This window comes from Podarcis pityusensis, assembly GCF_964106645.2.
Source record: "Podarcis pityusensis genome assembly, chromosome: 7".
In the NCBI taxonomy this organism is placed as follows: domain Eukaryota; kingdom Metazoa; phylum Chordata; class Lepidosauria; order Squamata; family Lacertidae; genus Podarcis; species Podarcis pityusensis.
The window spans coordinates 67588964-67616475 of record NC_138031.1 but is presented as its reverse complement, the minus strand read 5'-3'; the positions used below and the strand labels follow the sequence as shown (position 1 = coordinate 67616475).

Below are 27512 nucleotides of genomic sequence, written 5' to 3'. Positions count from 1 at the left end.
TCATCTGTGATGATTAGGTTTGATTATTACAAATGACCAGGTTTTGCCTCGCACTGTTTTCGTTATGTAAATTTGTTTTAATCAATTTTTTTGCTGATTTAGAAATGCAAATCTGTTTAATAGTTGCGTGGGTGTAAGGAGATCCATATAAATGCCAGCAGCTCAGCGGAGGAGAGCATCACACTCACCTGCCAGCCTCTTATCATCGCAACTGAATCCAAGGTGAGTAGCTCTCCTTTTCCCCCCAAGGCCAAATTAAAGTGGCAGGGAGGCTCTGTTGCAGTTCTCAAAATAGGGGTCCCCCTCCCCCCTCAAAAAAAGGAATACATAAAATAAGGAACCAAAATTATGCCCTTAAAGTCTAACAAATTTATTATTAATAAGCTTCCATGGACTACAAAAAAACAAAACAAAAATACTCTGAGCATGCTTAGTTTCACACCACCAACCAAGTACAGAGAAAGCCAATTCTGAAATAAGGAGGAGGTGGTGTTGCGGGTTCACGCCCCGAACAATCGCGCAGGGCTGGCTGCAGCCCCGCGCGACCAGGGGAATACTCGGGCCGCGTCAGCCCCAGAGCCAGCCAATCAGCTCGCTCTGGGGGCGTGGCCTGGGTCATTTAAGGCTGGCGCGGCCCAGGGATCTCCCCTTTTCGTCCCAGCTGCGGATTCTGTTTCCCACCCACCCACCCTTTAGGTTTTCCTTCTGACATTGCTATGGACTTTGGTTGGTTGCCGTTAAGGGGCCTGGTAGGAATTTTTTCCACTTGGCGAATTGGCACTGGCCATTTGGTTTTTTCCACCTACCTCATAGCAAATCGTCACAACATCTCTTGGTTATGGCGGTTAGGCATTGGTAGGGGTATTATTATGTAGATGTGTTTATTATGTAGATTCCGGGGGGCGTTGCCTCGTCCGAAACCTATGGAGGCCAGGGCCTAAAGCATGCCCCCGAGCGGTGACCCCTGGGGGAGTTCCTAGTGATGTGCATCCCAGGGCTCCCCCTGCTGGTGTTAACCCTTTCCGGTTTTCATGCTAACAGGCTGAAGCTGGATAGTCTGATAGGACCAATGCCTAAAGCCAATACCGCTCTTACCTGTAATCAATAAAGTTGTGGCCAATTTTTGCCCATTAACCTTAATCAATGGTGTCCTGTATCTTTATTTATTCCAATTGGGGGGAGGCGGGAATCGCCACACAAAAAACACTTTGGCAGCCCCCAAAACAGAAAGAAAATACTCTGAGCATGATAGAGCTTGTAAAAAATGACTCATTCTGGTCTTCCCTTAGAGCTTCTGAAATCCATCATGACCACCTTGCCTGAAGCCAATGCTAAATTTGCTGTTGACTTTTTTCACCATGTGGCCCAAGAGCTCACAGATAACAATGTCTTGCCGTGCCCTGTGAACCTCATCTCGGCTCTAGGCCTGAGTGCTTATGCATCTGGAAATGAACAGGCAGCTGCGGTCGAGAAGGTGAGAATAATCAAGAAGAAGAGCTGCAGCCTTCAAACTAGGTTCACTGGCAAATAGCTTCCCATCACTGGTCCACACCAAATATTACAGTTACAGTGGATCCTTGGGTTACATACCGCTCTGGATACGTAACTTTCGGGTTGTGAACACAACAAACCCGGAAGTGTATACTTCCGGGTTTTGCCGCATATGCATGCGCAGAAACAGTGCCTCTTCTTTCAGGGTGCGCACGAACCCCCAGAATGAATTAAATTCATATCCAAAGGGTCCACTGTATTGTTATAATCACTGGTTACAATTCATTTAAATTCCCCCTCCCCTTTTTCTTTTATTTAATTAAACAAAAATTAGTATTAAATAAACCACCATCCACACATACAGAGGCACCAGATATCTATTTAATTACATTTAACTTTTAAGTCATTTCAGTTCTTAAACTGAATTATAGTGATTATAACAAATTATAGTGAATTATGGTGTTTATAACAAGTTTCCATGTGCACTTAGAGGCCCATAACTACTCTTGATGCTGCATATGTGATAAAACTATCCCAGGTTGATTGAAAATCAGTGATTTTCTTGTCTGTTCAGCTCTCTCACACATGGGTTGTGTCAGTTTGTCCATTAATATTAGGTCCCATAGTTGTGAGATCCAGATCTAAACTGCATTTAGAGTCTTCCATTCTTGCAATAGTAGGTAAGCAACGAGATCGTTCTGGGAAAGTTGTTGATCAGTTTCTGAAAATTATTATAGAAATGCTATTTCCGAATCCAAAGGGATTCCTCATATGTACTGAGCCTATTTGATTATTTCTTCAATCTGAACATTTACTTTCTCATTACAATCCTAAAAGAGCTTCTTAAACAAGGATGTCTTAGAATGTGCATGCCTGGAAGAAAGGCTGTATACAAAAGCTGATACATGTGTAGAGATGTAATATTACTGAATCACTTCATAGACAATATATGTAGGGCTGCCATACATCTGGAATTTCCTGGACATAGCCAGGATTCGTCTGTTGAAAATTGTGTCCATGCAATCTTTTTCTCAAATAGGTCAAATTGTCTGGGAAAACCAGACATTTTTTGGGGGGGGGGTGTGAATCCCCCCCCCCCCCATAGCTAACAAACTTCTTTTTCTTTGGAGATTTTGCAGAAAAGGAAAAGGAAAAGGAAACATTTTGTGTCTGGATTTTGAAATATTGCAACCCTAAATATATGATTATGTAGAATACATCCCTTTCCTCTGTTTCTCAATCCCAATGTGACTTGTTACTATCAAGTGAATGTAATATTAACTCAAACTTCAGGTTGCCTGAAGCTCAATAGATGTTTTCATCATTAATTTGGCATGGTTCAGATAGGATGTTCCAAACATGTCAAATCATTTGCAAGTTTGAGATGCAAGCAGAGATCTACTCTGTGTTTGATTGACAGTGACACCTTGTGGTGTATGAGACCTAGGAAACCATATATTTTAAGTTCTTAAGTGCTGCTGTTATTTCGCCTATGCAACTGAAGCCATGTTACCATTTTGTGGGGAAATATATTTGAAGGAAGAGTGTTCAATCAATTCTTCACATGAGAGTGCAGACATCATTTCCACAAATGCATTTGCGGCAAAATACTCAGATGTAAAACTCAAGTGAAACAGGCACAAGAACATAACAAATATTTGCATCTTCCTCTGCAGTATTGGTGCAATCTTGGGCAGTATTTAACTAAATAATTGCAGAAGTGAAATGACCTTTGCTTGTGCACTGGGATTACCACCCAGGACTATCCCAAATATGCCACCCCCAAATCTGCTCCAGAGGGTTAAAGCGGGGACCAGAACAGATTTGGTAGGCCCAGGTGAAAAGAGGGAGGAAAGTCCCACTGTGCAAGTGGAAGTTATTCCGCTCATACAAGGAGATAATTAGCAATAAGTTGAACGCAGCACTTGGTTTACGGGACGTTTTGAAAGGTTCATGTGTTTTTATGCCAATGAAGATTTCTTTTTAATCATTTTTATTGATTTTCCAATAAAAAACATCCAATTAATATATCCAATCGTAATACTCCAATTAAAATGAAAACTAAAATAAAAAAGACTAAATTATAGTCCAAATTATAATTATTAATTTTTCAGAGCTCCCCACGGTCTGGATCTCTGAAGCATCTCTCCACATCTCAGTCCTGCCTCTCCTCCTTGTTTCCATATTTTCCACATCTCGATTTTGACGCTTTATAATTCTCTGACCCTGAGTCCACGATTCTCAATCTTCTGCCAGTGAAGATATCTTATTCCTTTCCTCTAACTCAGTGATGTCCAACAGGTCGACCGTGATCGACAGGTAGATCATCTGCGTGATCCTGGTCAATCATGGTTGATCACGGGCAAGTAACGTCCCCACTCCCGTCCCAAATAAACCTCAGAAACTCTGTCTACCCCCTCAGAAAAACTCTACAACTGTCCACTCCCCTCCCAAAAGAAGCTCAACAACTCTGCCAACCCCCCCCCCCAAATGCACACTCCTCCCCACTCCAATTGACGGAGATGTTTCATTGCAGGCACAGAATAAAGGTGCTAGCTGTCCCAATCCGAAAACCCATCCTAAACCATCACATTTAAAACCTAGTGACAGCAGATGAGACTTTTGCCACGCACCTCCTTGCTCTGAGCTGAACCACCTTGCCATAATGCCTAAGTTGTGAAATACTTGGGAAGTCTGATCTAGATCAATGTTACAGATATAGTGACTGACCCGAGGTCATCCGGTGAATTTCACTGCTGGGCAGGGATTTTAAATCTGGATTTGTGTATTTCCTTCCAACTTTTCACTGGATCTTATAGTAATACATTGCGTGAAATCATTTGAAACTCTTGCACGTTAGGAGCTGATGTAACTGAGCGCTTTGCCGATATAGAATTAAAAATTCGGTCGCTTGGCCTTGTTGGTTTGCACATATTCGGGACATAGAGAAGTTAATAATGAGATTAGCAGCCAAGAGTCATGAGAATTAACCTCCTTTTTGAATCCTTAGGATGTTCCCTGCTATGAGTGTGAGGAGCCTGAAGGAATCCATACGGCATTCAGCAAAATCCTTGCGACTCTTAATGAGCCCAGCACCAACTATACCCTGAGCTTTGCCAACAAGCTCTATGGAAACAAGGACATTGCCTTCATCCAGGTAACTCTAATTTTGGCCCCTATGGGTGCTCCACTGCACTGTGAGAACCAAGTGCACATTCCAACCTGCAACTGACTGTATTCTACATAAATGGGTTCTTCATCTACTGCCAACCTGTGATGCTGTACCTCCTTCCCGGGCCACTAGAGGGAACTATTACAGTAATGATTACCTGTTGCATGAAGTACCGGTACTCCACAACTAAAATCCAGTGTTCGGAAACTAGGGAAGGACACCCAAATCCAAGGTAGTTAAGAAGTAGCAGTGGTTAAGAAGGAAACCTATCAATAAAAATCTCTGCTGGCTTCCAGAAGGCTATCAGTAATAACATTTCTATTATGCAAAACCTTTGAGGTCATGAAGCTGTACTTCTAATACAGTGGTACCTCAGGTTACATACGCTTCAGGTTACAGACTCCACTAACCAAGAAATAGTGCTTCAGGTTAAGAACTTTGCTTCAGGATGAGAACAGAAATCGGGCTCCGGCGGCATGGCAGCAGCAGGAGGCCCCATTAGCTAAAGTGATGCTTCAGGTTAAGAACAGTTTCAGGTTAAGTACAGACCTCCGGAACAAATTAAGTACTTCACCTGAGGTACCACTGTAATCTCAAATCAGAGACGAACCTGGATGTTATAACCGATTTGTTATTCTTTTAAATTTACTGATACATGGATTCAGTTTTTCTAATTCTGTCTAGAAATTCATATTCTGTGCTCTGAAACTGTACTTGACTGAAGTGGATGGAGTTGATTTGCACAATGCCCCCGAGGAAATGAGGAGACTCATCAACCTTTGGGTTGAAATCCGTACACATGGTAAGACCACACAATGTACTAACAAATTCTTCCTGACAACTTTTGTGAAAGGAAAGCTTCTACTTGTTGTTCCTCATTTGAGTGATCTAAAAATCAGCATCTAAATCTATTTTACTCTCCAAGAATAACCTAAGAAACCATTGTCGCTTCTGCTGTCCTCCAAACATGGTACAGTGGTGCCTCGCAAGACGAAATTAATCCGTTCCGCGAGTGTCTTCGTCTAGCGGTTTTTTCGTCTTGCGAAGCAACCCTATTAGCGGCTTAACGGATTAGCGCTATTAGCGGTTTAGCGGCTATTAAAGGCTTATCGGCTTAGCAGATTAGCTGCTAAAAGGCTATTAAAGGCTTAGCGGCTTAGATAAAGGGGGGGGGGAGCGAAAAAAAAATCTCAAGACTCTCAAGACATTTTCGTCTTGCGAAGCAAGCCCATAGGGAAATTCGTCCTGCGAAGCAACTCAAATACGGAAAACCCTTTCGTCTAGCGGGTTTTCCATCTTGAGAGGCATTCGTCTTGTGGGGCACCACTGTAAAAGGAAAACTGGTGCTCATGATATTTTATTTGCTTCTTAAAGCACCCCAAAGGACCACTCAGGGTATAATTACCGTATTTTTTGCACCATAACACTCACTTTTTTCCTCCTAGAAAGTAAGGGGAAATGTCTGTGCGTGTTATGGAGCGAATGCCTGCGGGTGGCGGAGGGGATCTGCTGCAGTCGTGAGCAGAGGATCCATGGTTCCCCTTCCTTCCCTCCTCCGTGGTTACAAAGCATGGATCCACATGGATCCTCAGGATTTTTGCATTGGGCTACTCCAAACTCACTGTCAGATCACATGTCTGCGGCCACAGCATGAACCACAAAAATCATATATCCACTATTTCGTTTAGAATATTTTTTTTCTTGTTTTCCTCCTCTAAAAACTACGTGCGTGTTATGGTCTGGTGCGTGTTATAGAGCGAAAAATACGGTAAGTACTTAATCTAATTACTCTACTCAAGCTGCTCCAGTTACCCTCCATAAATAGCTAGCATACATGTTGTACACTCCTTTTTATTTGAAGTGATACTATGGAATATAATATTTCAAAAACCTGGATATTTTTCTTAACCCTATTATATCCATTTCTTTGCTAGGTAAAATCAAGGATCTTCTCCCCAAGGAAAGCTTTGATTGCTTTGCTCAGCTCCTGTTGGTGAATGCTCTCTACTTCAAAGGACAATGGGAAGTGAAATTTGACAAAGAGCTCACCGAAGAAGCCCCGTTTTACCCACATCATGCAGATGAGGTGAGTTGTAAATATATGTCTAGCTTCCTTGCTTCTGTTGTGCAGAGACAATGAGAGCAAGTAGGCGAGTAGCCTTGCAACTTCCAAATTGCCTGATTTTCATGGGAGTTCAGTTGCCCCAATAGCGTCTTGATGGAAGTCACTTGAAATACTTGATGCAAGGAAGGCTTTGCAGCGCTGAACTGAACCCTTTTTAGATGATGGCTCCCACACAACTAGGCTTAGATGTCTTAAAGCCCCATGAGTAACAACAGAGTTTCACTTGGCCACTAACCACCAGTCTCATTATTTCAATTAAGGAAGAGGATAACTTATTTTAGCAGGATTGGTGCTGAAATCTTGGAAGAGAAAAATCTTCTCTCTTCATTCTGGGAGTTTGATGGAATCATGTAGCCTTGCAAAGAACTAGAAGGCTCACTACTTCTTGCATTTTAGAGGGGCGATCCTTACCATTATATTTCTTACAGATTTATTCATTCAGGATAAACAGAAGATATTGGGCCTCTCCCCTCAATCTTGCATATCTTCTTCTTCCAAGGGGGCTTCTAAAAAAAAAGATGTGCTGTTGGGTTGAAATCACGACAGACGAATGGTGGGTGTCAAAGGAGAGGCGTCTGCCGGGGCAAGTCCCGGGAACTCTCTTTTATTGAATATTACAAACATTGCCACAGGTGTGCTTGTGGCTGATTGGTTGATACAAACACAAAGCATCTTGTTGCTGATTGGTTAACATAGGTACAAGGCGGGCATTACATATTACATTAATCACTGATAGTTCAAAGACTGGGAAACGGAGCTGGAACTAGACAGGCATGAAACCTCCTAATTAAATTATAACTAAAGATTGATATTGAAGGAACATAACATGAAGGAATACAACAATCACGTTCCGTAGATGTGGTTAAGAACAGGTCAGGATACACTGTTTCATGAACTCAATGGGAACTGTTCAGAACATTCTCAGACTCTTGTGCAGAGGCAAAAACTTCCCAGAATGTAAGAGAGAAAAGAAGCAATAGTTCTAAAAGCAAAACTTTCCCACAATGCCACAGTCATGTGCAGTAAGAGAACTGCAGAAAAGAAAAACTTCCCTTCAATGTGCTTGACAGATGGTGCCCATTTTATCCATCTCTCCCTTTTTCAGCAAACCAGAGGCAGTCTCTTGGGGTGGAAATCTCACCTTTATAACTTGGATATTCAGAATCAGGGGAAGGAAGGAACCTCCTAAAGCAAAATAAGTTCCTTTGCTCTTTTTAAATGTTTACTCCTTTTCTTTTCTTTACAGAAGGATTGTCATACCGTGCAGCTGATGCACAGGAAAGGTGTCTACAATGCAGGGACAATTGACCTATGCAATGTTCAAGTCCGGGTTCTTGAGATTCCCTACAAAAACAATGAAATGAGCTTGTTTGTATTGCTCCCAGTAGACTGCAGTGTGGAAGCTCTTCAACAGGTAAATCATATTCCTGCTCCTATGCCGACAACAACAACAATTTATTATTTATACCCCGCTCATCTGGCTGGGTTTCCCCAGCCACTCTGGGCGACTTTCAACAGAACATTAAAAACAGAATAAAACTTCAAACATTAAAAACTTCTCTAAACAGGGCTGCCTTCAGATGTCTTCTAAAAGTCAGATGGTTGTTTATTTCCTCAACATCTGATGGGAGGGCATTCTACAGGGCGGTGCCACTACCGAGAAGGCCCTCTGCCTGGTTCTCTGTAACCTCACTTCTCGCAGCGAGAGAACCACCAGAAGGCCCTCAGTGCTGGACCTCAGTGTTCGGGCGGAACTATGGGGGTGGAGCTGAGGCCATTTAGGGCTTTAAAGGTCAGCACCAACACTTTGAATTGTGCTTGGAAGTGTACTGGGAGCCAATGTAGGTCTTTCAGGACCGGTGTTATATGGTCTCGGCGGCCACTAATATCCATAACACTTATATGGATTTAATAATATTGTTGTGAAAGGACGTACTATTACCTACTTATCTATTGTGGTCACTATTGCTTTGATTCAACCTGGGACTGAAATGATATCACTGCCATTTCTGTGTGTGTTCCTCTAGCTGGAAGGTGGACTAAGCCATGAGCATCTTCTTGCCTTATCCTGTGATCTGAAGCCCATAGAGGTGGAAGTGGCTCTTCCCAAGTTCAGCTCAGAGAAGAGAACTGAAATCGACCTGGTTGATCGAAAAAAGGGAGATTTCTCTGGAGCAACTACAACAGAGAACGTGGTTCTGACTCAGTTTATCCACAATGCTCTATTTGAGGTTGATGAGGAGGGTGGTGAAGAAGCAGAGGCAGTCCATTGCCCCAAGGATAGGCGTCCACGTCGGGAACCTGTGGAGATTCTGGCTAACCATCCTTTCCTCTTTTATGTCCTTCACAAACGCACCCAAAGCATACTTGTTTTCGGCAGATTTGCAAAACCACAATAAAGGAAGATTTCTGATTCGTGGAACAAAGTCAATGGAAAACAGATATAGGAAATGCTTTATAGGACTCTTTGCCTCATATTCTTTGGTCAGAGAAAACTTTTTGTGTGTGGTGGTGGGCCTACTTTTCATAGTATGTTAATGGTTTTTTAAAGGATTGCTACCCTGCCCATTTGCAATACCTTCTTCAGTCATTTTACATCTATTTGAAGAATATCTTTCCACCTAGGTCTCAGCAAGACTGCTCAAGAAAAAGCGATATATATGTCTTGTATGTGCGATATAGCATTGTGCCACCAGATGGAGCCCTGTGTTTCTCTACCTGTTTTCCCTTTTTTAAATTTACAATGCTTTAAACTGAAAGCCTTCTTGGGTGTTTCTAGATCCAGCCCTGACCTCTGAATATTGCCCTAGCTTTTGAGCAGATAACCAAGACTTCAGAGCAACCACCTAAACAGAAATGCCTATGTTCTGAAAGGAATTTTTTAAACAATGTGTTTGAATTTTTGCACAAAATACTCTAAGAACTTATAATAATATAAAACATAAAAAATGTAAAAAGGAGAGAATATATATTCTTTCCTCCTTTCACACACACACACACACACACACACACACACACATATATATATGAAAGGAGGAAAGAATATATATATATATATGAATGAGAGAACCAGAATAAGTCCACTTGGTTGATAGTTGGTCTCCTGTGTAATCTGCAGTTTTAGTTCTGTTCAGTCCCCCCCCCCCATCCTTCCAATATAGCACTGTGATGAAAGAAACTGCACTTATTTGTACCTCAGTTCTTCTTTTTTGAATAGCGTGCAGAGATGGCACCTGGAGGCAGGAAAATGTCACTAGTGTGGAAACTGCTTCCTGGTACAAGTGTTCCTGTTGCTTCATAATGCATTTCAGCTTGAGCAACTGAAATAGATCTGTGTGGCTATCACTGAATTGGAAAGGCCAAAGTTGGCATGAGGCTTCTGTCCACGGCTCACTTGCCTGGAAGTAAGCTCTTTTGAACTCAATGGGACTTACTTCTGAGTAGACAATGTGTAAAGGTAACTCTGGGGCCAACTCTGGGGTTGCGGCGCTCATCTCGCTTTATTGGCCGAGGGAGCCGGCATACAGCTTCCGGGTCATGTGGCCAGCATGACTAAGCCGCTTCTGGCGAACCAGAGCAGCACACGGAAACGCCGTTTACCTTCCCACCAGAGTGGTACCTATTTATCTACTTGCACTTTGACGTGCTTTTGAACTGCTAGGTTGGCAGGAGCAGGGACCAAGCAATGGGAGCTCACCCCATCACGGGGATTCGAACTGCTGACCTTCTGTTCGGCAAGCCCTAGGCTCTATGATTTAACCCACAGCACCACCCGTGTCCCCTAGACAATGTATAGGATCACACAAATCGACATGGAACTGTAGCCTGGCTGCTTCACATGAAAACCTTTTCATATAGCTTTTGAGACATTCTCTGGCCATGTTTCAATAAACAAAGCATTTAATAAAATTGTTCTGCAGTGTTCATTTGCAAGGGAGTTCATTGTAGAGTATGATTTCTTAAGTACCCCTAGCTCAGGGAACTTAAATGAGCTAAGTGCTCTAAGGGTACTGAAGTAGACCAAGAGGATTAAAGTGAGCTAAGTTGGCTAAGAGGGCTGAAGTGGGCCAAGTGTTCCAAAGGGCAAAGGGGAGTTAAATGGGCTAAGGGGAATTAAGGGGACTGGAATGGGCTAAGGAGACTTAGGGGGCTAACTGGGCTAAAGTGACTGAAGTGGCCTACTTCAGTCCACTTAGCCTACTTCAGTCCCCTTAGCCAACTTGGCCCAGTTATGTCCCCAGTTAGCCCACTTTTGACCACTTTAGCCAACTGAAACTTAGCCACTCACTTTTAGCATTAACTTTTTTCAGAGATTTTGCTTCCAATGGAGAGAGCCACCAAGGTGTTTTCTGTTCCAATAAGTTTTTATATTTTCCCCACACTGAGTAAATTGATTTTCTCACCAAGTGGTTTAGGAAACCTTTATGCACTTTTGTTTTTTCATACCATAGATATGCATGCCAAACAAATCTGTTATCATGATCTTCCAAGTCTAAGATATCCACATGCTTTAAGACAATTCACTCCCAGAGCCAGCAAAGACAAGACACCTCATAATATAATCTCAAATCTGGCACAGAGAATCTGGCCATAAATAAAAGAATTAGCCAACTCCACCCCCCACCCCCCAGATACATCACATGGGAAACTCTTGCTCCAAATCTGACACGGATGTCGCAAACGTATTCGGCAACCGTCCTTGGACAGGCCCTGCCAGAAATAATTGCATTGTTCCTTCCAGTTGGGAGTCAGTTACACCCAATCTTCTGCGAAGACCATCCTATAGGCTGGGTGGAATTTCTATTATTATTATTTAATAATATATCAAAATAAAGACATGGGTTCCTCCCTCAGGGTTACAAGAACAGTTACTCTTGTAACAGTTTCAAAAGCTCCCTCTAGAGGGAAACAGTCTCCACTTGTATCAATCCTTTCAAACACAATTTAAACTATAAAGTTAGTTTCTTTTCCCACTTTTTAAACGCAGATGAGTACAATGGAAACAATATATTTCTCTTATTTTGGCCCAGGGTGAGAACTTCAGTACATAACAGACAGTATCAAATATTTTTTGCCAGCATTGAAAATTATGCAAGGGGATACTCTTGAGAAGGGTCTGGAACAGAGAGGGGGAAATCTATAAAGGATCATCATTTTAAGAGTGGTGATTCAACCCAACCAGGAAAACTCAAGACGTTTCCATTTCTTTCAGTCCTCCTTCATAGTCCTCAAAAAAGGACCAAAATTCCTCTTACAAAATGGGGTGGTTTCTTTAGTGATGAAAGCTCCAAAGAATTTACAACTTCTAGGTTTAAGTGTCACTCCTGGCAATTGTTGCAAGCTCTTTTAAGTTGCTTTTTCAAAGGAGGTGCCTCTCATCGGCTGTCACAAGAACAGGTTTCCCTTAGAGCCTCAAACCATGATTCATCGTAAACATGCAAAGTGCTTTGCAGTGCATCGCACCCTTCCCTGAGCTAAAAGCTGATGTGCAGCATGAACCCACAGCAAAAACATAAGCCAGCTCAAATTCTCCCTCATCCCTGCACTATTCAAAAGGATAAAATCTGAAGCAAACTGTTGGAAGCATCTGAAATCTTTCCAAATCTGGAATCTTGTTTAAAATCATTTTTATTGGTTTTAGACAAGAGGAATATCAAACAAGAAAGAGACCAATGAAAAAGCCATAAACGATATTAGGTTTTGTGTAAAATTACTGAGTGAGTAAACACACCGGAGGGAAAGGGAAGGGTGGTCACCTAGAACTTGGCGAGTAAATGAAGCCTCTTTAGTGTGTACAGTCTCTCCAGAAAGAGGACTGTTTGGAACGTGTTGCCTGCCAGTTCATGGATAAACAAGATGAAGGAGAACCAAACCAAACTTGTTAGGCTTGGCCAGTCCATGGATCCATCTAAGGTTAAAACAGTACCATACAACTTTAAGCAGACTTGGCGTCCCCCAAAGACATCTGGGAATGTTACCAGTGGGCATCACCAATGAGCAGTGATATTCTTCAGCTTGGGGAGAGGCAGTTGTTTGCTTAGATGGCTCCTATGTTTCCTCATGAAGTAATTCTGGCTTCTCTGACCTCAGGCTGCAAACATCCTGGCCCAACTAATTGAGCTTACTGTTCATTAACACTTCTGATATTGTGTCAGAGAGTAAATAAAGTGCTGGCACCATATTTCACCAGACAGTAGCCGTCTTGGAGCTGGTGCATTTCAGGTACTTTTTGGACTACACCTACACAGCCCCAGTCAGCAAAGCCATACTTCTATTTTTTTATTATTTTTTTTAAAAAAATAATCTTTATTGCTTTTAAAACTTACAAGAAAAGAAAAAGGAAGAAAATAGGTGAAAGAAAAAGACAAAATAGAACAGAGAAGAAGAAAAAAAGAGAGAAAAGAAAAAACAATACAACAAACAATACAAAACACAACCTTAACACATTAACCTAAACAAAGCAAAGGAACAACAATTTAAAAACATATACCATACCATTTCATTACTCTATCTTTCATTCCCTTATTTCATTGACCTCCTCTCACCTCCCTTTTTGTATTCCACTTCTATTACTTGTTTCAGCAATACCTTTCCATCTTTCTCTATTTTTATCATTATGAATATCTTAACATATTTTGTACCTTATTTTCCATTAATACTGAAATACTTAATTATACCTAACTCCTTATAACATTTCTGCTAAAGCCATAAAATTTCATTCCAACAATTTTCTAACACTCATTAAATTTACAATATTTCTATATATAAACTTTAAACTTTCCCAATCTTCTACCACCATCTCTTCTCCCTGGTCTCGGATTCTGCCAGTCATTTCCGTCCATTCCATATAGTTCATCAACCTGGAGATCTTCTGTCCGAGGCTCTTAAATCTTTTCCAAGTCCCTTCTGCAGTTTTTCTTCATATTCTTTAATACTGAGGGTGCTGAAGCGCAGGTCTTGGGGGGGCCCCGATCCAATCATGCCCCCATTCCCTCTCAACAGACCAACCAACTCTCCACAGCTAAAACCAGTGTCCATACAATGTCTCAAATCATGTTTCAAGGCTCCTCCAGATCCAAAGGCCCCCACAACTCCAATCACCTCCTCACCCAGATTCAGGACCCAAGGGTCAGTAAATCTCTGCTTGAAAGAGTCTATCCAACCTTCCTTCTTCAATCCAAGCAGGGCTCCAATCTTCAAATTCTGGCTTTTTCTATATTCATTCATAAAAGGGCTCCACTTATAGTCCTCAGTTTGCCTCTGTAAAACTGGGGCTTCCACTTGTATTATTTTAGGTTTAACAACACCAACATTTTCCTTCGTCTTCTCCCCAGTTTGTCCTGTCAAGGTAGGTTCCTGTGTCAAATCCTGAACAATTTCTGTATTAATGGTCACTTTTTGTTCCAAATTAGTCACTTTTTGTCCCAAGTTCTCAAGTTTGGTATTCATAGCGTCCGTCTTCTTGTGGAGCTGTTCCAACGAATAGCTTATCGTACATAATACAGTCACTAAGGCTCCTTCTGTCAACATTCTTAAAGTCCAAGGTCAATCTCTATTTCACACAGTTCTTATCTTGCGACTGGAAAACCCCCAGCTCCACTCTTGTAACAGTTTCAAAAGCTCCCTCTAGAGGGAAACAGTCTCCACTTGTATCAATCCTTTCAAACACAATTTAAACTATAAAGTTAGTTTCTTTTCCCACTTTTTAAACGCAGATAAGTACAATGGAAACAATATATTTCTCTTATTGCTAGCTGTCAAAAAACGTCACTCTTTCTGGCAGCCCGTTTCCAGGTTCGGAGCAGTGGTAATTTGGTTTTTCACTCTCTTCTGCAGGCTCACTAGGTCCAAAATTTCCCCCCTCTTCTCCTGCTTCCAAGGGTGGTTTAATAGTTTTAACTGATGGAGATTTAATCCTTTACAAAAATAAACTTTCCAAGGCTTTAACTTGCAACTTCTTTGCTTCAATCTGTTTACAAAAAAGGAAGGCGGACTTCCTGTTTAGAACCTTCCCGTTTCGATGCCAAATTTAAGGATCTAATTTTCCGTTCTACTCACGGGTAGTTGTTTAAAATCCAATTGTCCACAGGAAAAAGTCAGCGCTCTCCGGCAACAGCGATGCGGCTTCACTCCGTGAAAGAAGCAGTCAATTCGAAGCACCGCGCCACTCACCCCACTTCACTCCGGATCCCCAAATCAGGGTTTCCCCGCGAGTAGGGGAGGCGCAAAGGGTGCCAGCCGAATCCCAAGTTCACAGGCTTCTTCCGCCTGTGATTTCAGTGGGTCTCCGCCTTCGCCGTGGCGGTCAGACCCTAATTTCCGCGGAGCAAATTCCTCCCGATCGGAGGAACTCTGCCATTGCCTGGAGGCGCCAACCCGGAAGTGCTGCAAAGCCATACTTCTAGAGACTTCTGGTATTCACCACACGTTTGCCATGCTTTAGTGTGCGTCTCTGTGGTACACTTACTTGAGAGAAATTAGATTTAGGATGGGAGTGCTAAGGGGGCCAGGCCTTCATGGAGCCAAGATGGCGGCCTAGTTCCCAGTCTCATGCCCCTACAGCACCGTATACAAGCCCAAAACCCTCTTGTCCACTCATTCAACATTATACACAAATAAAATTATACAGACATCTGATCTGAGATCAGCAAACCCCTTCCCCGCCACCTCCCAGTTTGAATGATTGAATGGGGTTGGAGATTTTTTAAAAAATCATTTAAAAATTGTTATATGTCCATTTTTTCATTACCTTTGTATAAGTTAAGTTTGTTTTTAAGGGGAGAGGGTCAGGGCTGCCTCGGGAGTGGACCCTAGCCAATATAATGGCTGGGACAGGCACCACTGGGGCAGAGACAATGGAACACTCAATCTCAGTGATCATGGGCAGGAGGAAGAGTTACACTAGGATCAGATTATGTTTTTACTCAGGAGTCGGGTTTAGTCACTATCTGAAGACTACCCTTGCCTCTGTGTCAGGTCTTGGCCAGGCAGATACAGGTATCAACAAGGGTGTCCCACATGACCTTAAGGTAGTGCTGTGCAAAGCCAGGTCAATGACTAGTAAGACCAACACCATCCATGATTTGATAATGGATGAGGGAATTGACCTGGCAGAATGCCTTCTCAGTCTTATTTTCCAAACCTTCCTATTTTCAAGAACCTTCTGGTCTGTTTCAACTTCTTCTGCAATTGATGTGCCAAGTAAGCTGAAATCTAAACCCAAGTTGCAACACGAGTAGATTATTAACTGAGGAAGGGTTTTCTGTTTTGTTTTGGAAATGCTTCTCAGATGACCTTTTCGTGACAAGCTACACCTTCTGAAATTCTATTGAAGGCGCAGGAGCTCCTGCCCCACCTCTATTCCCAAATTGCAACACCAGTAGATCCAGGATTCCTCATTCTGCTGCTCTAGACAATCTGGCTTGCTATTGCAGATTCATTTGCAATTTCTGGCACCACGAACTCATTCTCCAGGAAGTTCCCAAATTGCACCTGTGCATAACAAAAACAATTCTTTGATTTATGCAATTCTCCAGCTTTAAATAGTGGAGCCTCGAAAGAAGGTGCATCAGCTGCATTGGAATCACTTCCACAGAGGAAAAGGTAAGCTTCATACAGACTTTTCTCTCTTCTGGTAACTGAGGAAGGGTTTTCAATCTTAGAACATCCATATTTACATCTAAGGGACACAGGCTTGGGGTGGTGGTACAATGCTAGATTTCCATGGAGAGGAACCAAATTCAAGAAATGTATTTTAAGAGCACTTATTCTGGTTACCTCTCCATACATACTTTATAAGTCAATTAAAAAAATTATCAACACAGCACCCCCAAAAAGGTGGACATCACTTTAGCACAGATACTTTATACATAGGCTCATCTATTTGTTTATTTGTATGGGGGAAGGGGGCAACATATGTAGCCCCCCAAAGAGCAGTGTCTTCTTTGTGGTGGTGACACTGTGTTCCCTGGGATGGGAATGAGTTGGAGTAATATGGCAGTGAGGTCAGGGAATCTCATTCACTTGCCCCTAAGCTCCAGGAAACCTATCTGAACTAAATAATAAGGAAATAATATGGATCTTATGACTGGAACTGTTGACAGTTCAAAACTTGACTGGCATTGAAAGTCCTGCTAAAACAGGTCCTTCTTAGAGTATTTGTTGTTAAGTTCACACTACAGCTTATCTAACTTATGTAACTACTGGTCTAATAAAGTAAAATGAAACTATATACAGAGAATCATTCTATCTTGCCCCGCTCTTCAGCCATCTTGGCCAGAGCAACAGCCTGTACGCCACACACAAACCTTCCCTCCAGAGCCTGCCTTATAAAGAAGCCTGTTGTTAAGGGCAAAACTTTTTCAAGGAACATTTCAAGTCAGTGTTTAGAAGCCACACTGACATCAAGATCATATTCTCTATCTTGAGCTTTTTAGAAAGGTGGGGTGTAGGCGTTTTAAATAAAATTGAAGTAACGTGGTATTGAAGGCACTGTGAATACCTTTCTATGGAGCTATTCATCCTTTAGACAAAAATAAGACCAATAAGAAGGGACTATATACAAAGGAGTCCACCAGAAGAATTAACCTGATGATATTTGTCCCAGATATCACAATCAGCACCATGACTACCCTTGTGGATGCAATCGACAAATTTGCCTTTGATTTACACAAGAAGATTGACAGCACTTCGGGGAACATCTTCTTCTCCCCCATGAGCATTGCAGCCGCTTTGGGCATGGTCTTTCTTGGAGCCAGAGGAGACACTGCTAAGCAGATGGAGAAGGTAGGAAACACCCCACCACCACCGCTGTGTGTATGCCAAGTGTCATATTATGCAAATGCCTCCTATTTCAAAGATCAGATAATACAATGGGTGGTAGTTGACTGAGTCCCAGTCAGAGGAGACCCATTTAAAGAAGTTAGGGAAAAGATGGCCACCCGATTCTCCTGAACCATGTGGAATCTTCTCCTGCTAGCCACTCTTCCTCCTTGATGGCTTTCATTAGGTTCCTTTGTGATAAAAAGGAAATGTGTTAGTTTTGACTCTGAGAAAGAAGAAGAAGAAGAGTTTGGATTTGATATCCCGCTTTATCACTACCCGATAAAAAGCGGCTAACATTCTCCATTCCCTTCCTCCCCCACAACAAACACTCTGTGAGGTGAGTGGGGCTGAGAGACTTCAGAGAAGTGTGACTAGCCGAAGGCCACCCAGCAGCTGCATGTGGAGGAGTGGGGAAGCGAACCCGGTTCACCAGATTACGAGTCCACCGCTCTGAACCACTACACCACACTGGCTTCCCCCCCAAAAAAGAGTCTCCCCCCCAAAAAAAAAATCTGAGGTCGGGTGAAGGACCAACTATTAGTTATATGATACCCATTGGCAGTTGTGGGAAGTGGTTTTCAGTCCAAGTGCAGCATTCCCTTGTGGGAAACTTTCTGAGGGGTTGCATGCCAGTGCTGGGTGTGGCCAGAGACAAAAGTGGGCGGGGTCAGAGGGAAAAGGAGGCAGGGTGATAGATGCGACTCTGTCCTCTTAGGAAATTTTCGTTCCACCTTAAAAGAGTCAGGCATGATTGTTGTGTGTCACATGCCTGTTTACTTTCTCGCTGGGAACTTCCGTTTTGTATATAGCTTTTGTTCCAGCTGTTTTCCTGCACACGGAGGCAAGCGGTCATGTTTTTCCTTTGTTCTGATCTACATTGAATAAAGCTGTAAATATGCTCTCCTGTCTGCATCCTTTCGTTGTGGAGACTCTGCTGAAAGGGTGTGGAGTGTCTTGGAATGTCTCTGAGGCTCGTGTTGCTAATTGACTGATGCTGTTCCACGGGATGGTCTGGAGATGACTTGGTGGCCTGCCTGATGCCTCCATCTCCCTGGCAGTATCCCAACACTCTGTACCGTAGGCGATATTCCAGCCCCACAAAAGCCAGAGATTTCTACACAAACACACACATTTCTCCATGAAGCTAAGCAAGATGTGTTATCACAGCTCAGGGACACGTGGTTCCCAACCCCTGTCCTAAACTCCAATAAGCCCCCTGCTCAAATGAAGTGTTTTCATTGTACTGGAGGAGGATGAAAAGAAGATGGCAAAGTGACTTGGAGTAGATCTGTGGTTTCTCATTCCACATTTTGTGTTGCAGGTCCTTCACTTCAATGAGGTCACTGGATCTGGAAGCTCTCCAGGCTCGGCTGAAAAAGTACTGGCATATCATTTCTGTTTCACTAAGGGTTCTTTTTTGGGGGGGGAATAATATGGATCTAGGGATGCGGGTGGAGCTGTGGGTTAAACCACAGAGCCTAGGACTTGCCGATCAGAAGGTTGGCGGTTCGAATCCCCGCGACGGGGTGAGCTCCTGTTGCTTGGTCCCTGCTCCTGCCAACCTAGCAGTTCGAAAGCACGTCAAGTGCAAGTAGATAAATATGTACTGCTCCGGTGGGAAGGTAAACGTTGTTTCCATGCACTGCTCTGGTTCGCCAGAAGTGGCTTCGTCATGCTGGCCACATGACCCGGAAGCTGTACGCCGGCTCCCTCGGCCAGTAAAGCAAGATGAGCACCGCAACCCCAGAGTCGGCCACGACTGGACCTAATGGTCAGGGGTCCCTTTACCTTTAATATGGATCTAGCTGATGATCCTTTCAAAATGTGAGATAATCTGAAATCATAAACAGCTACAGCCATAGCAGCCAACTCCTAGGGGCCGAGTGGGCTTCAGCCCCCCAATAAAATATTTGAGGGGGCACCAAACTTTACAAAGAAATGGTGTGCATGCACCACAGCATGTGACTGATTATGTGGGCTGGGACTTACCTTTCTCCCACCCCACCCCCAATATTTTATTCAAGTTGGCACCCCTGGGTGCAGCTGTGAGGCTCAGCTTTCTTGGAAGTCAAGCTGGTATAATGTAGTGACTAAGAATTCAAGCTGCAAAGGCCTGGTCAAAATCTCACCTTAGCTAAACCATGGTTTAGCTCTTAGGTATGGTTCTTCCCATCTCCAGGCCCTACCCTCATCTGCAATGCAGAGATTATAACGCAGTTGAAAAGGCTTCAATTTGGATAACCGAAGTCATATATGAAAAGCAGTTGTGGTCGGCTACATGCTGTTCCTGTTCACCAGATAGCTACTATATACCGAGAGTTAGCGGGGTAACTCTCCCCCTCCTACCTTCTGGTCAGCAGGCAGCGATTCAGGAGACATCTGAAGGCAGCCCTCTTTAGGGAAGCTTTTAATGTTTAATAGACTATTGTATTTTAATATTCTGTTGGAAGCCGCCCAGAGTGGCTGGGGAAACCCAGCCAGATGGGCAGGGTATAAATAAGTTGTTATTATTATTATTATTATTATTATTATTATTATTATTATTAGAGCTCAGGGGTATACTGCCCTGCCCTGCTGACCCCTACTGAAGGAAAGCACTTTGAACATAATTCCCCAACAGAAATATGCACACTTTCAAAGACTGCTCCATGGCAGTCTTGGAGTTCTGGGAGCAATTGAGTTTGGTTCAGGATGCCTTGGAGGGGGGCACGTGCTTCCACTCAGAAGAGCCCCCAATTTCTCCATTATCTGCTCACTTTGACTCCGGATTTGGGATTTGTCCATGTAATGGTTTGGAGGGTGTTGGGAGCCATATTTACGAGAATGTCGATGTACTGTTAAACAGCCTTTGCTATTTAAAGGATACACAGTGTGACAGACCGGGAGGACCACACATCCAATTCAAAGCACTCTTAGCAGCTATCAACCATCATGACAAAAATTTCGAACTGAGCATTGCCAATAGGCTTTATGGAGAAGAGAAATACACATTTCTACAGGTAAGGAAGAACACTTTCTATGCTCCTCCCTGTGTAGACACATTGCTGTTGGATGAGCAGCACAGACCACATGAAATTGATAGCAATGAGTCCACTTCCTTTTACTGATGCCTATTTAGTATCTCTTTTCTTGACAGTGGAGGGTGTTTTAAATGGTACATGGGAGTAGTTGTAGGGCCTTTGAAGTTTGGTCTTTAGTCAGTCAGTCAGTCAGTTTTATTGCACATAGCCAAAGGCTGCCGCAATGTACACAGAATCATTCAACAATTAAAAGAAAATATACTGAATTGATACAAAAAACTTAACATTTATATTATCAGGACATTATCTACTCTAAACAGAGCTATAAAAGTACCTTAATATACAAATTAAGACATTAAACAATAAAATTTTTAAGCTAAAATTATCACATGGCCACTAATATATTAAAAATGTTAATTAATACAATGTGCAATTATATTCAGAGTTTGATGATAAAGATAGAATATAGCTTGATGTAGTTAGGGTCAAATAAATTCATCTCCTTTACAGTTGGCTACCTTGGCTATATAATTTGCTCTAATTTTCCTAGCGGCAGTTGCAAAGAGTGCTACACGCCAGCTCACATACTTATCTGTGTCTGCGAGGAGATATACAATCGTGTCAGAGGGGTTCTGGCCAGGGGACCTTGAAGTTTGGTCTTTAATGTTTTACGTTTTATTTTGTTTTTAATATTCTGTTGGGAGCCACTCAGAGTGGCTGGGGCAACCCAGTCCGATGGACAGCATTTAAATAATAAAAATGTTTGTTATTATTGATCTATAATAGGCTGTGCATTGTATTCAGCAAAGCCAGTGCATGATTCACACTTGTGCACCAGAAGTGTCTCTCCTCCCTTCTGCACCTCGGATCTGCTCTGGGAGTTACCCCAAATTTCTGAAGCAGATCTGAAGCACTGTGGGGGAAACACAGCGGGGAGAGGAGACACAGGGGAAGTTATATGGTACAAATGAAACTTGTTGAGCCCATGCTCAACAAGTTTCTCTCCTTGAGAGAAAGGTGGGGCACAAATATATTAAATCAACAAATGAGTTCAACTCCATCTTTGTCTGGCATTCAGCATAAGAGGGGGAAGAGTCATGAAAGAAAATGAAGGCTGACATAAGTCAGGAAGAGCACAGTAGCGTTTAATGGGGTGGCTCAGATAGAACAGCATTACTCACCTGCCTTCTGAACACTGAGCAACATTGGTGGTTCCTGAGAGGGAGGGGAAGGCACGGAGAGTTTGGTGTGCAGCAGAAGAAGCAGAATGGACCTATGGCTTCACCACAGTGAGCTCCATGTGTCTCACCTCCAGACTGTCAGTTACCAGAAGAACTGAGCGGCGCTCAGTGTCCAGAAGGCACCTCCTTGAGGAACATTCTGGAAAAGCAAAGGAACCACCTACTTCTTCTGAATAGGGAAATGGCTCCGTAAATCCCACAGTATTAATCATACCTTGGAAGTTGAACAGCTTAGTTTTGGAAAGTTTTGGCTCCCGGACCTCACAAGTGTGTGTTCTGGTTTGTGAACTATTTTTGGAAGCCAAACATCCGGCGGGGCTTCCATGGCTTCCTGCAGCTTCCTGCAGCCAATCAAAAGCTGCACTTTGGTTTTCGAACGTTTTGGAAGTCAAACAGACTTCCGGAACAGATGCCAAGGTATGACTGTATTCTATATTTCTTTTTAACTAAGCTTTCTACTTCTCTTCAACAGCAGGCACTAAACAATTAGTAGTAGGAGAGCAACATGGGGAAATTCATATGCCATACCAAACAATAAATTCCCATTTATTACATATATATGACAGCCATAGCTTCTGCTGCCCTGGGCTGATTTGGAGGAAGGGATGGCATACAAATTCAATGAAATTGTTTAAATAATAATAATTGCATTAATGTTTTATTATTATTATTCTTTACAGCAATTCTTACATTGCACGAAGGAGATGTACCATGCTGAGTTGCAAAAAGTGGACTTTGAGACAAAAACAGAGGAAGCTAGAAATCAGATTAACACTTGGGTTGAAAAGCAAACAAATGGTAAAGGAACAGAAGTTACATCTCACTTATTTGGAAATGGATCAGCTAAGGAAAGGGATATGGGAGAAATTTGTTCACTTTACATTTTAATGTGAACTTACGGTACCTAATTCACACTTCGGATGCAAACATGTGGACCAGAAATGCATCGAGCACTTGAAATCCACGCATCTACAATTTTTTGATTGCAGTTTTCCATTCCAAAAAATGCATACGAAAAAGCATATATATTGAGGAAAGGTGGGCAAAAAAAAATGCAAGTTAGTGAAAATGACATACAAGAAAGTGTTCTATTGAAGAAAATTGCTTGCAAAAAAGTGTATGAGGCAAAATTCCATGCAAAAAAATGGCATACAAATGTTCATGTGGTCTTTATTAAACAAATAAATCACAAGCTAAATGCTAAAATGGCGGGAAAGTAATTGAAGATTGAGAAACTGAATGGCATTGAAAGATTTGATTCCCAGAAGAACTGAGCAGCCCACAGAATTTTAATATGTACAAAAGTAATGAACCCTTTAATGGTGTGTTGCACATGGTGGATAAGCTTCATGTTTTAGATGTTACACGGTTGAAAATTTCATTGTCATTTTGACGATTAAATATTTTGCCTTGAATCTGTCTTTTAAAAAGGTAAAATCAAGGACCTGATGGCCAGTGGATCTATTGACACAACAACTATCTTGGTCTTAGCGAATGCTATATATTTTAAAGGAAACTGGAAGTCCCAATTTGATAAGAAACTCACCAAGGAAGCACCTTTCTGGATTAACGAGGTATAATATGCCGAAAGGTTGGTGGAGATGGGAATGCCATTTATTATGGACAGCTATCTGTCCAAGGGGGTGAGCTCCCGTTGTTCGGTCCCAGCTCCTACCAACCTAGCAGTTCGAAAACATGTTAGTGCAAGTAGATAAATAGGTACCGCTCCGGTGGGAAGGTAAATGGCGTTTCCGTGCACTGCTCTGGTTCACCAGAAGTGGCTTAGTCATGCTGGCCACATGACCCGGAAGCTGTACGCTGGCTCCTTTGGCTAATAAAGCGAGATCAGCGCCGCAACGTCAGAGTCGTCCGTGACTGGACCTAATGGTCAGGGGTCCCTTTACCTTTATCTGTCCAAAAGTAATAACTGGAGGTCCATCCAAACTTCCCGCCTGAGATAAAATGGGATTGTGCCTCCCTCTGCCGCTGTCCCCATGCCCCTTTCACCTCCACCACTCACCAGAATGCTCCCCTCTCTTGCCAGACTTGGAATGCTCCCACTTTTTGCTGATCTCAGTGAGAGGGAGGAGCATGCCAAAAGGCAGCAGAGGCAGTGGGGAAGGCAAGATTCTTCATCCTTCATTAAACAACTTAGGACCGCAATACCTCTTTCCATATGAACCTACCCGGACCCTGAGATCATCTTCTGAGGCCCTCCTTCGTGTGCCTCCTCCTCGAGAGGTGCAGAGGGTGGCAACATGAGAACAGGCCTTCTCTGAAGTGGCTCCCCGTCTATGGAATGCTCTCCCCAGGGAAGTTCGCCTGGCGCCTTCACTATACACCTTTAGGCACCAGGAAAAACATTCCTTTTTAACCAAGCCTTTGGTTGATCTGATTGACATCCTATGCCCTTTTAAAATGTGGCTCTTTTTTGGGGGGGGTATTATTGCTTTTATTTTTATTTTATATACTGTGATCTTTTTATGCGAACTGCCCTGAGACCTCTGGGCATAGGGCAGTATAAAATTCAATAAATAATAATAATAATCCTGCCTCATTGGTGGGCCAGCTCTGACTATTGCATTGTACGTTGGGGATACAGAATACATTTGTGTTTTATACCAGAGTGGTCCGATGTTCGAAGGTGCTAAACAAAAAAGGTACAACACTGGAAATCATTGCAACTATCCTACTATACTCAGTACTTCATATGGCTTATAGCCACCTCTTTTACACACACGAAAAATGACATTTTATGCTTAACTACTTGCTTTATTCACTACAGAATCAGAGCAAAAATGTGCCAATGATGAATAAGGAAGGTGAATTCAATGTGGCCTATATACAAAATCCATCACTGCAAATACTTGAGCTTCCCTATGATAAGAATGAGATGAGTATGTTCATTCTACTGCCAGACAAGAAAGGAGGTGCACACCAGGTAATTTGCTTTGATTTCTGAAAAGGATCAAGGAATTGAAGTCAACTTTCAAAACTTTGTAGCGGGCATACATACATACATACATACATTGCTTTAAAACAAAACCTGATCAATGAGAATAAATTGTTCAACTGATTAGTCAACTGAAGAAATCTTGGAGAAATATAGAGATATATGAACTGTAGCTTTTGTCCTGTCAGTTGCCAATTCTGTTTTATTTTGTAATTTTAACAGACATAGAGCAGGGGAATCCAGTAGGCCTGCATTGTCAATGTCTGTTAATACTAGTGTTATCTTTGGATGTGCCCAGGGACACAGGTGGTGCTGTGGTCTAAACCATCAAGCCTTGCAGATTGTCCTGTATACCTGAAGGAGCGTCTCCACCTCCATGAGATCCAGCGCTGAGGTCCTTCTGGCGGTTCCCTCATTGCGAGAAGTGAGGTTACAGGGAACCAGACAGAGGGCCTTCTCAGTAGTGGCACCCACCCTGTGGAACACCCTCTCTTCAGATGTGAAGGAAATAAGCAGCTATCCTATCTTTAAAAGACATCTGAAGGCTGCCCTGTTTAGGGAAGTTTTTAATATTTAACGTTATATTGTTTTGAACACTTGATTGGGGGCTGCCCAGAGTGGCTGGGGAGACCCAGCCAGATGGGCAGAGTATAAATAATAAATTATTATTATATTCGAATCCACATGACGGGGTGAGCGCCCGTTGCTTTTGTCTCAGCTCCTGCCAACCTAGGAGTTTGAAAGCATACCAGTGCTGCAGCGGGAAGGTAAACAGTGTTTCTGTGCACTCTGGTTTCCATCACAGTGTCCCGTTGCGCCAGAAGCGCTTTAGTCCTGCTGGCCACGTGACCCAGAAAGCAGTCTGGAGACAAACACCGGCTCCCTCGGCCTGAAAGTGAGATGAGCGCTGCAACCCCATAGTCGAATTCAACTGGACTTAACAGTCCAGGGGTCCTTTACCCTTTTACCCTTACCATCTTTGGATGCAACAATGGGACTTATTAACAACCATATTCTTGATTACTCTGCAACTTCTGTCTGATAGGCGGGACAGAGGGACACCACACCCTTGGCACAAAGGAGGTTTGGACTGCTATGTTTCTTGTGCAATTTCATAGAATCCCATTGTTCTCCTTGGGGCTTTATGCCCTGGGAAATGTGCATAGGATGACCCAGAATATGCCCATTGTGTCTTTTAAAAGAGAAGTTAAATCAAGGACTCTAAAGCAGAGACAATCAACATTACAGTGCGCTATGTACATGCTGCTGAACCTAAGGATTCTCCTCTCCTCATTAGTTAAAACATTTCCACCGATATTTTTTTTAAGAAACCACCATTTTCACAGACAAATTTAATGGTTTTTCCAAAACATTTTTTGGGGGGAGGGTGTAAACAATATTGGAGCTTTTAGACATATTCTTTGCCTACGCTTTAATAAATAAACATTTGTCTTTCTCTTTTTCCCACGTCTTTTTCTGGGGGCAGATATTTAATTGGCATTGATTATTATTTTTACTTGACAGGTTGAAAAGGAACTCACCTATGCAAAATTTCAAGAATGGACCAGTTCGAAAAACATGCAAAAGCAAAAGGTAGACATTTATGTGCCGAAGTTCAAGCTGGAAGAAACTTATGAGCTCAACAAACTTTTGGTAGCTTTAGGAATGACAGATGTGTTCACACGAGGAAAGGCTGATTTGTCCGGCATCTCAGGAAGCAAAAACCTGTTTGTGTCCAAGGCCATTCATAAATCTTATGTCGTGGTCAATGAAGAAGGCACAGAGGCAGCAGCTGCCACTGGGGTGGGCGTTTCTACCACAAGCATGCCAGTTCAAATCAGAGCTGATCACCCCTTCATTTTCCTTATAAGAAACAACAAAACCCAGACCATCCTATTTTTGGGCAGGTATAATTCACCTTAACAGGTGCTTAAATGATCACATGCATGCCCTTTGCATTTGTTGCAAGCCCAGGGTGTTAGAAGTGACGAAACAAAAATCATATATTCTACATTCTGTTTAGCTAATATTTCCGGGTTTTCGTCTCCTAAAAAATGTACAAATACCTAAGATGGACCTCTTTCTGCTTATGTAGGCAGACTCACTTTAATTTACAACATGGGGCTTTAAACAGAGGAAATGGGGAGAGGGAGATAAGGAGGGAGCAGCCCCGCTTCAAAAAATAAAATAAAACACATATCTAAAAACCAAAAGAGAAGAATCTCAAAGTGTCAAAGAAGGAAAAACGAAACCCAAAGCAACAATCTAAATAAAGTGAGCTATTCAAAATATTTGGTTTTGTTGTGTGATTCCGGGTCCTTAATGAGTGGTGAGGTGTACAGAAATCCAATGCTACCTACAGATTATTTTCAGTGCTGATTCTTTAATGTTTGCAGAAATGGTTTTCAATGGAAGCATACAATAAAAATATGCCAATTCCCTCTCAATGTTCCTCACTTTAAGATCTGTCTCCCAGAGCCAATGCTTTCACACATCTATTTTCACACGACTTTTCAAATATAGTGAGGGACTGTGGCACACACTGAACCATAAGCCACTCTGAGGAAAATGAGGTCATCTGGATCTTCTGAAGCCATGTATGTTTGGATTTCTTTACTTAGATTATCGTTGTGTTGTCAGGATTTTTCTTCTGTTAAATACGTAGGTCCTGGACCCTGTAGAGACC

The 27512-nt window shown here is 42.5% G+C and overlaps 2 protein-coding genes across 2 annotated transcripts; both read left to right on the top strand.

Moving 5' to 3' along the window:
- Positions 1–188: 188 nt before the first annotated feature.
- LOC308481839 (serpin B3-like) lies at positions 189–9482 on the top strand. Its single transcript, XM_081014548.1, has 7 exons — positions 189–222; positions 1290–1474; positions 4502–4648; positions 5348–5465; positions 6598–6749; positions 8035–8202; positions 8816–9482. The coding sequence occupies exons 2-7, from the start codon at positions 1307–1309 to the stop codon at positions 9185–9187; spliced, it is 1125 nt and encodes a 374-aa protein (XP_080870674.1). The 5' UTR covers positions 189–222; positions 1290–1306; the 3' UTR covers positions 9188–9482.
- A 6735-nt stretch (positions 9483–16217) lies between these two features.
- Positions 16218–27117, top strand: LOC308481997 (serpin B11-like). The gene is made up of 8 exons (XM_081014923.1): positions 16218–16391; positions 17395–17573; positions 18934–18990; positions 20474–20611; positions 22554–22671; positions 23305–23447; positions 24659–24814; positions 26351–27117. Exons 2-8 carry the CDS (start codon positions 17412–17414, stop codon positions 26747–26749), a joined length of 1173 nt encoding a protein of 390 aa, XP_080871049.1. The 5' UTR covers positions 16218–16391; positions 17395–17411; the 3' UTR covers positions 26750–27117.
- The last annotated feature ends 395 nt before the right edge of the window (positions 27118–27512 follow it).

Coding starts and splice junctions, on each gene's coding strand:
- LOC308481839 (XM_081014548.1), top strand. CDS start 1,307: ATGACCACCTTGCCTGAAGCCAATGCTAAATTTGCTGTTGACTTTTTT. Junction 4,649..5,347: donor AGGACATTGCCTTCATCCAG/GTAACTCTAATT, acceptor AATTCTGTCTAG/AAATTCATATTCTGTGCTCT. Junction 8,203..8,815: donor GTGTGGAAGCTCTTCAACAG/GTAAATCATATT, acceptor GTGTTCCTCTAG/CTGGAAGGTGGACTAAGCCA.
- LOC308481997 (XM_081014923.1), top strand. CDS start 17,412: ATGACTACCCTTGTGGATGCAATCGACAAATTTGCCTTTGATTTACAC. Junction 22,672..23,304: donor GGTTGAAAAGCAAACAAATG/GTAAAGGAACAG, acceptor TCTTTTAAAAAG/GTAAAATCAAGGACCTGATG. Junction 23,448..24,658: donor CACCTTTCTGGATTAACGAG/GTATAATATGCC, acceptor TATTCACTACAG/AATCAGAGCAAAAATGTGCC.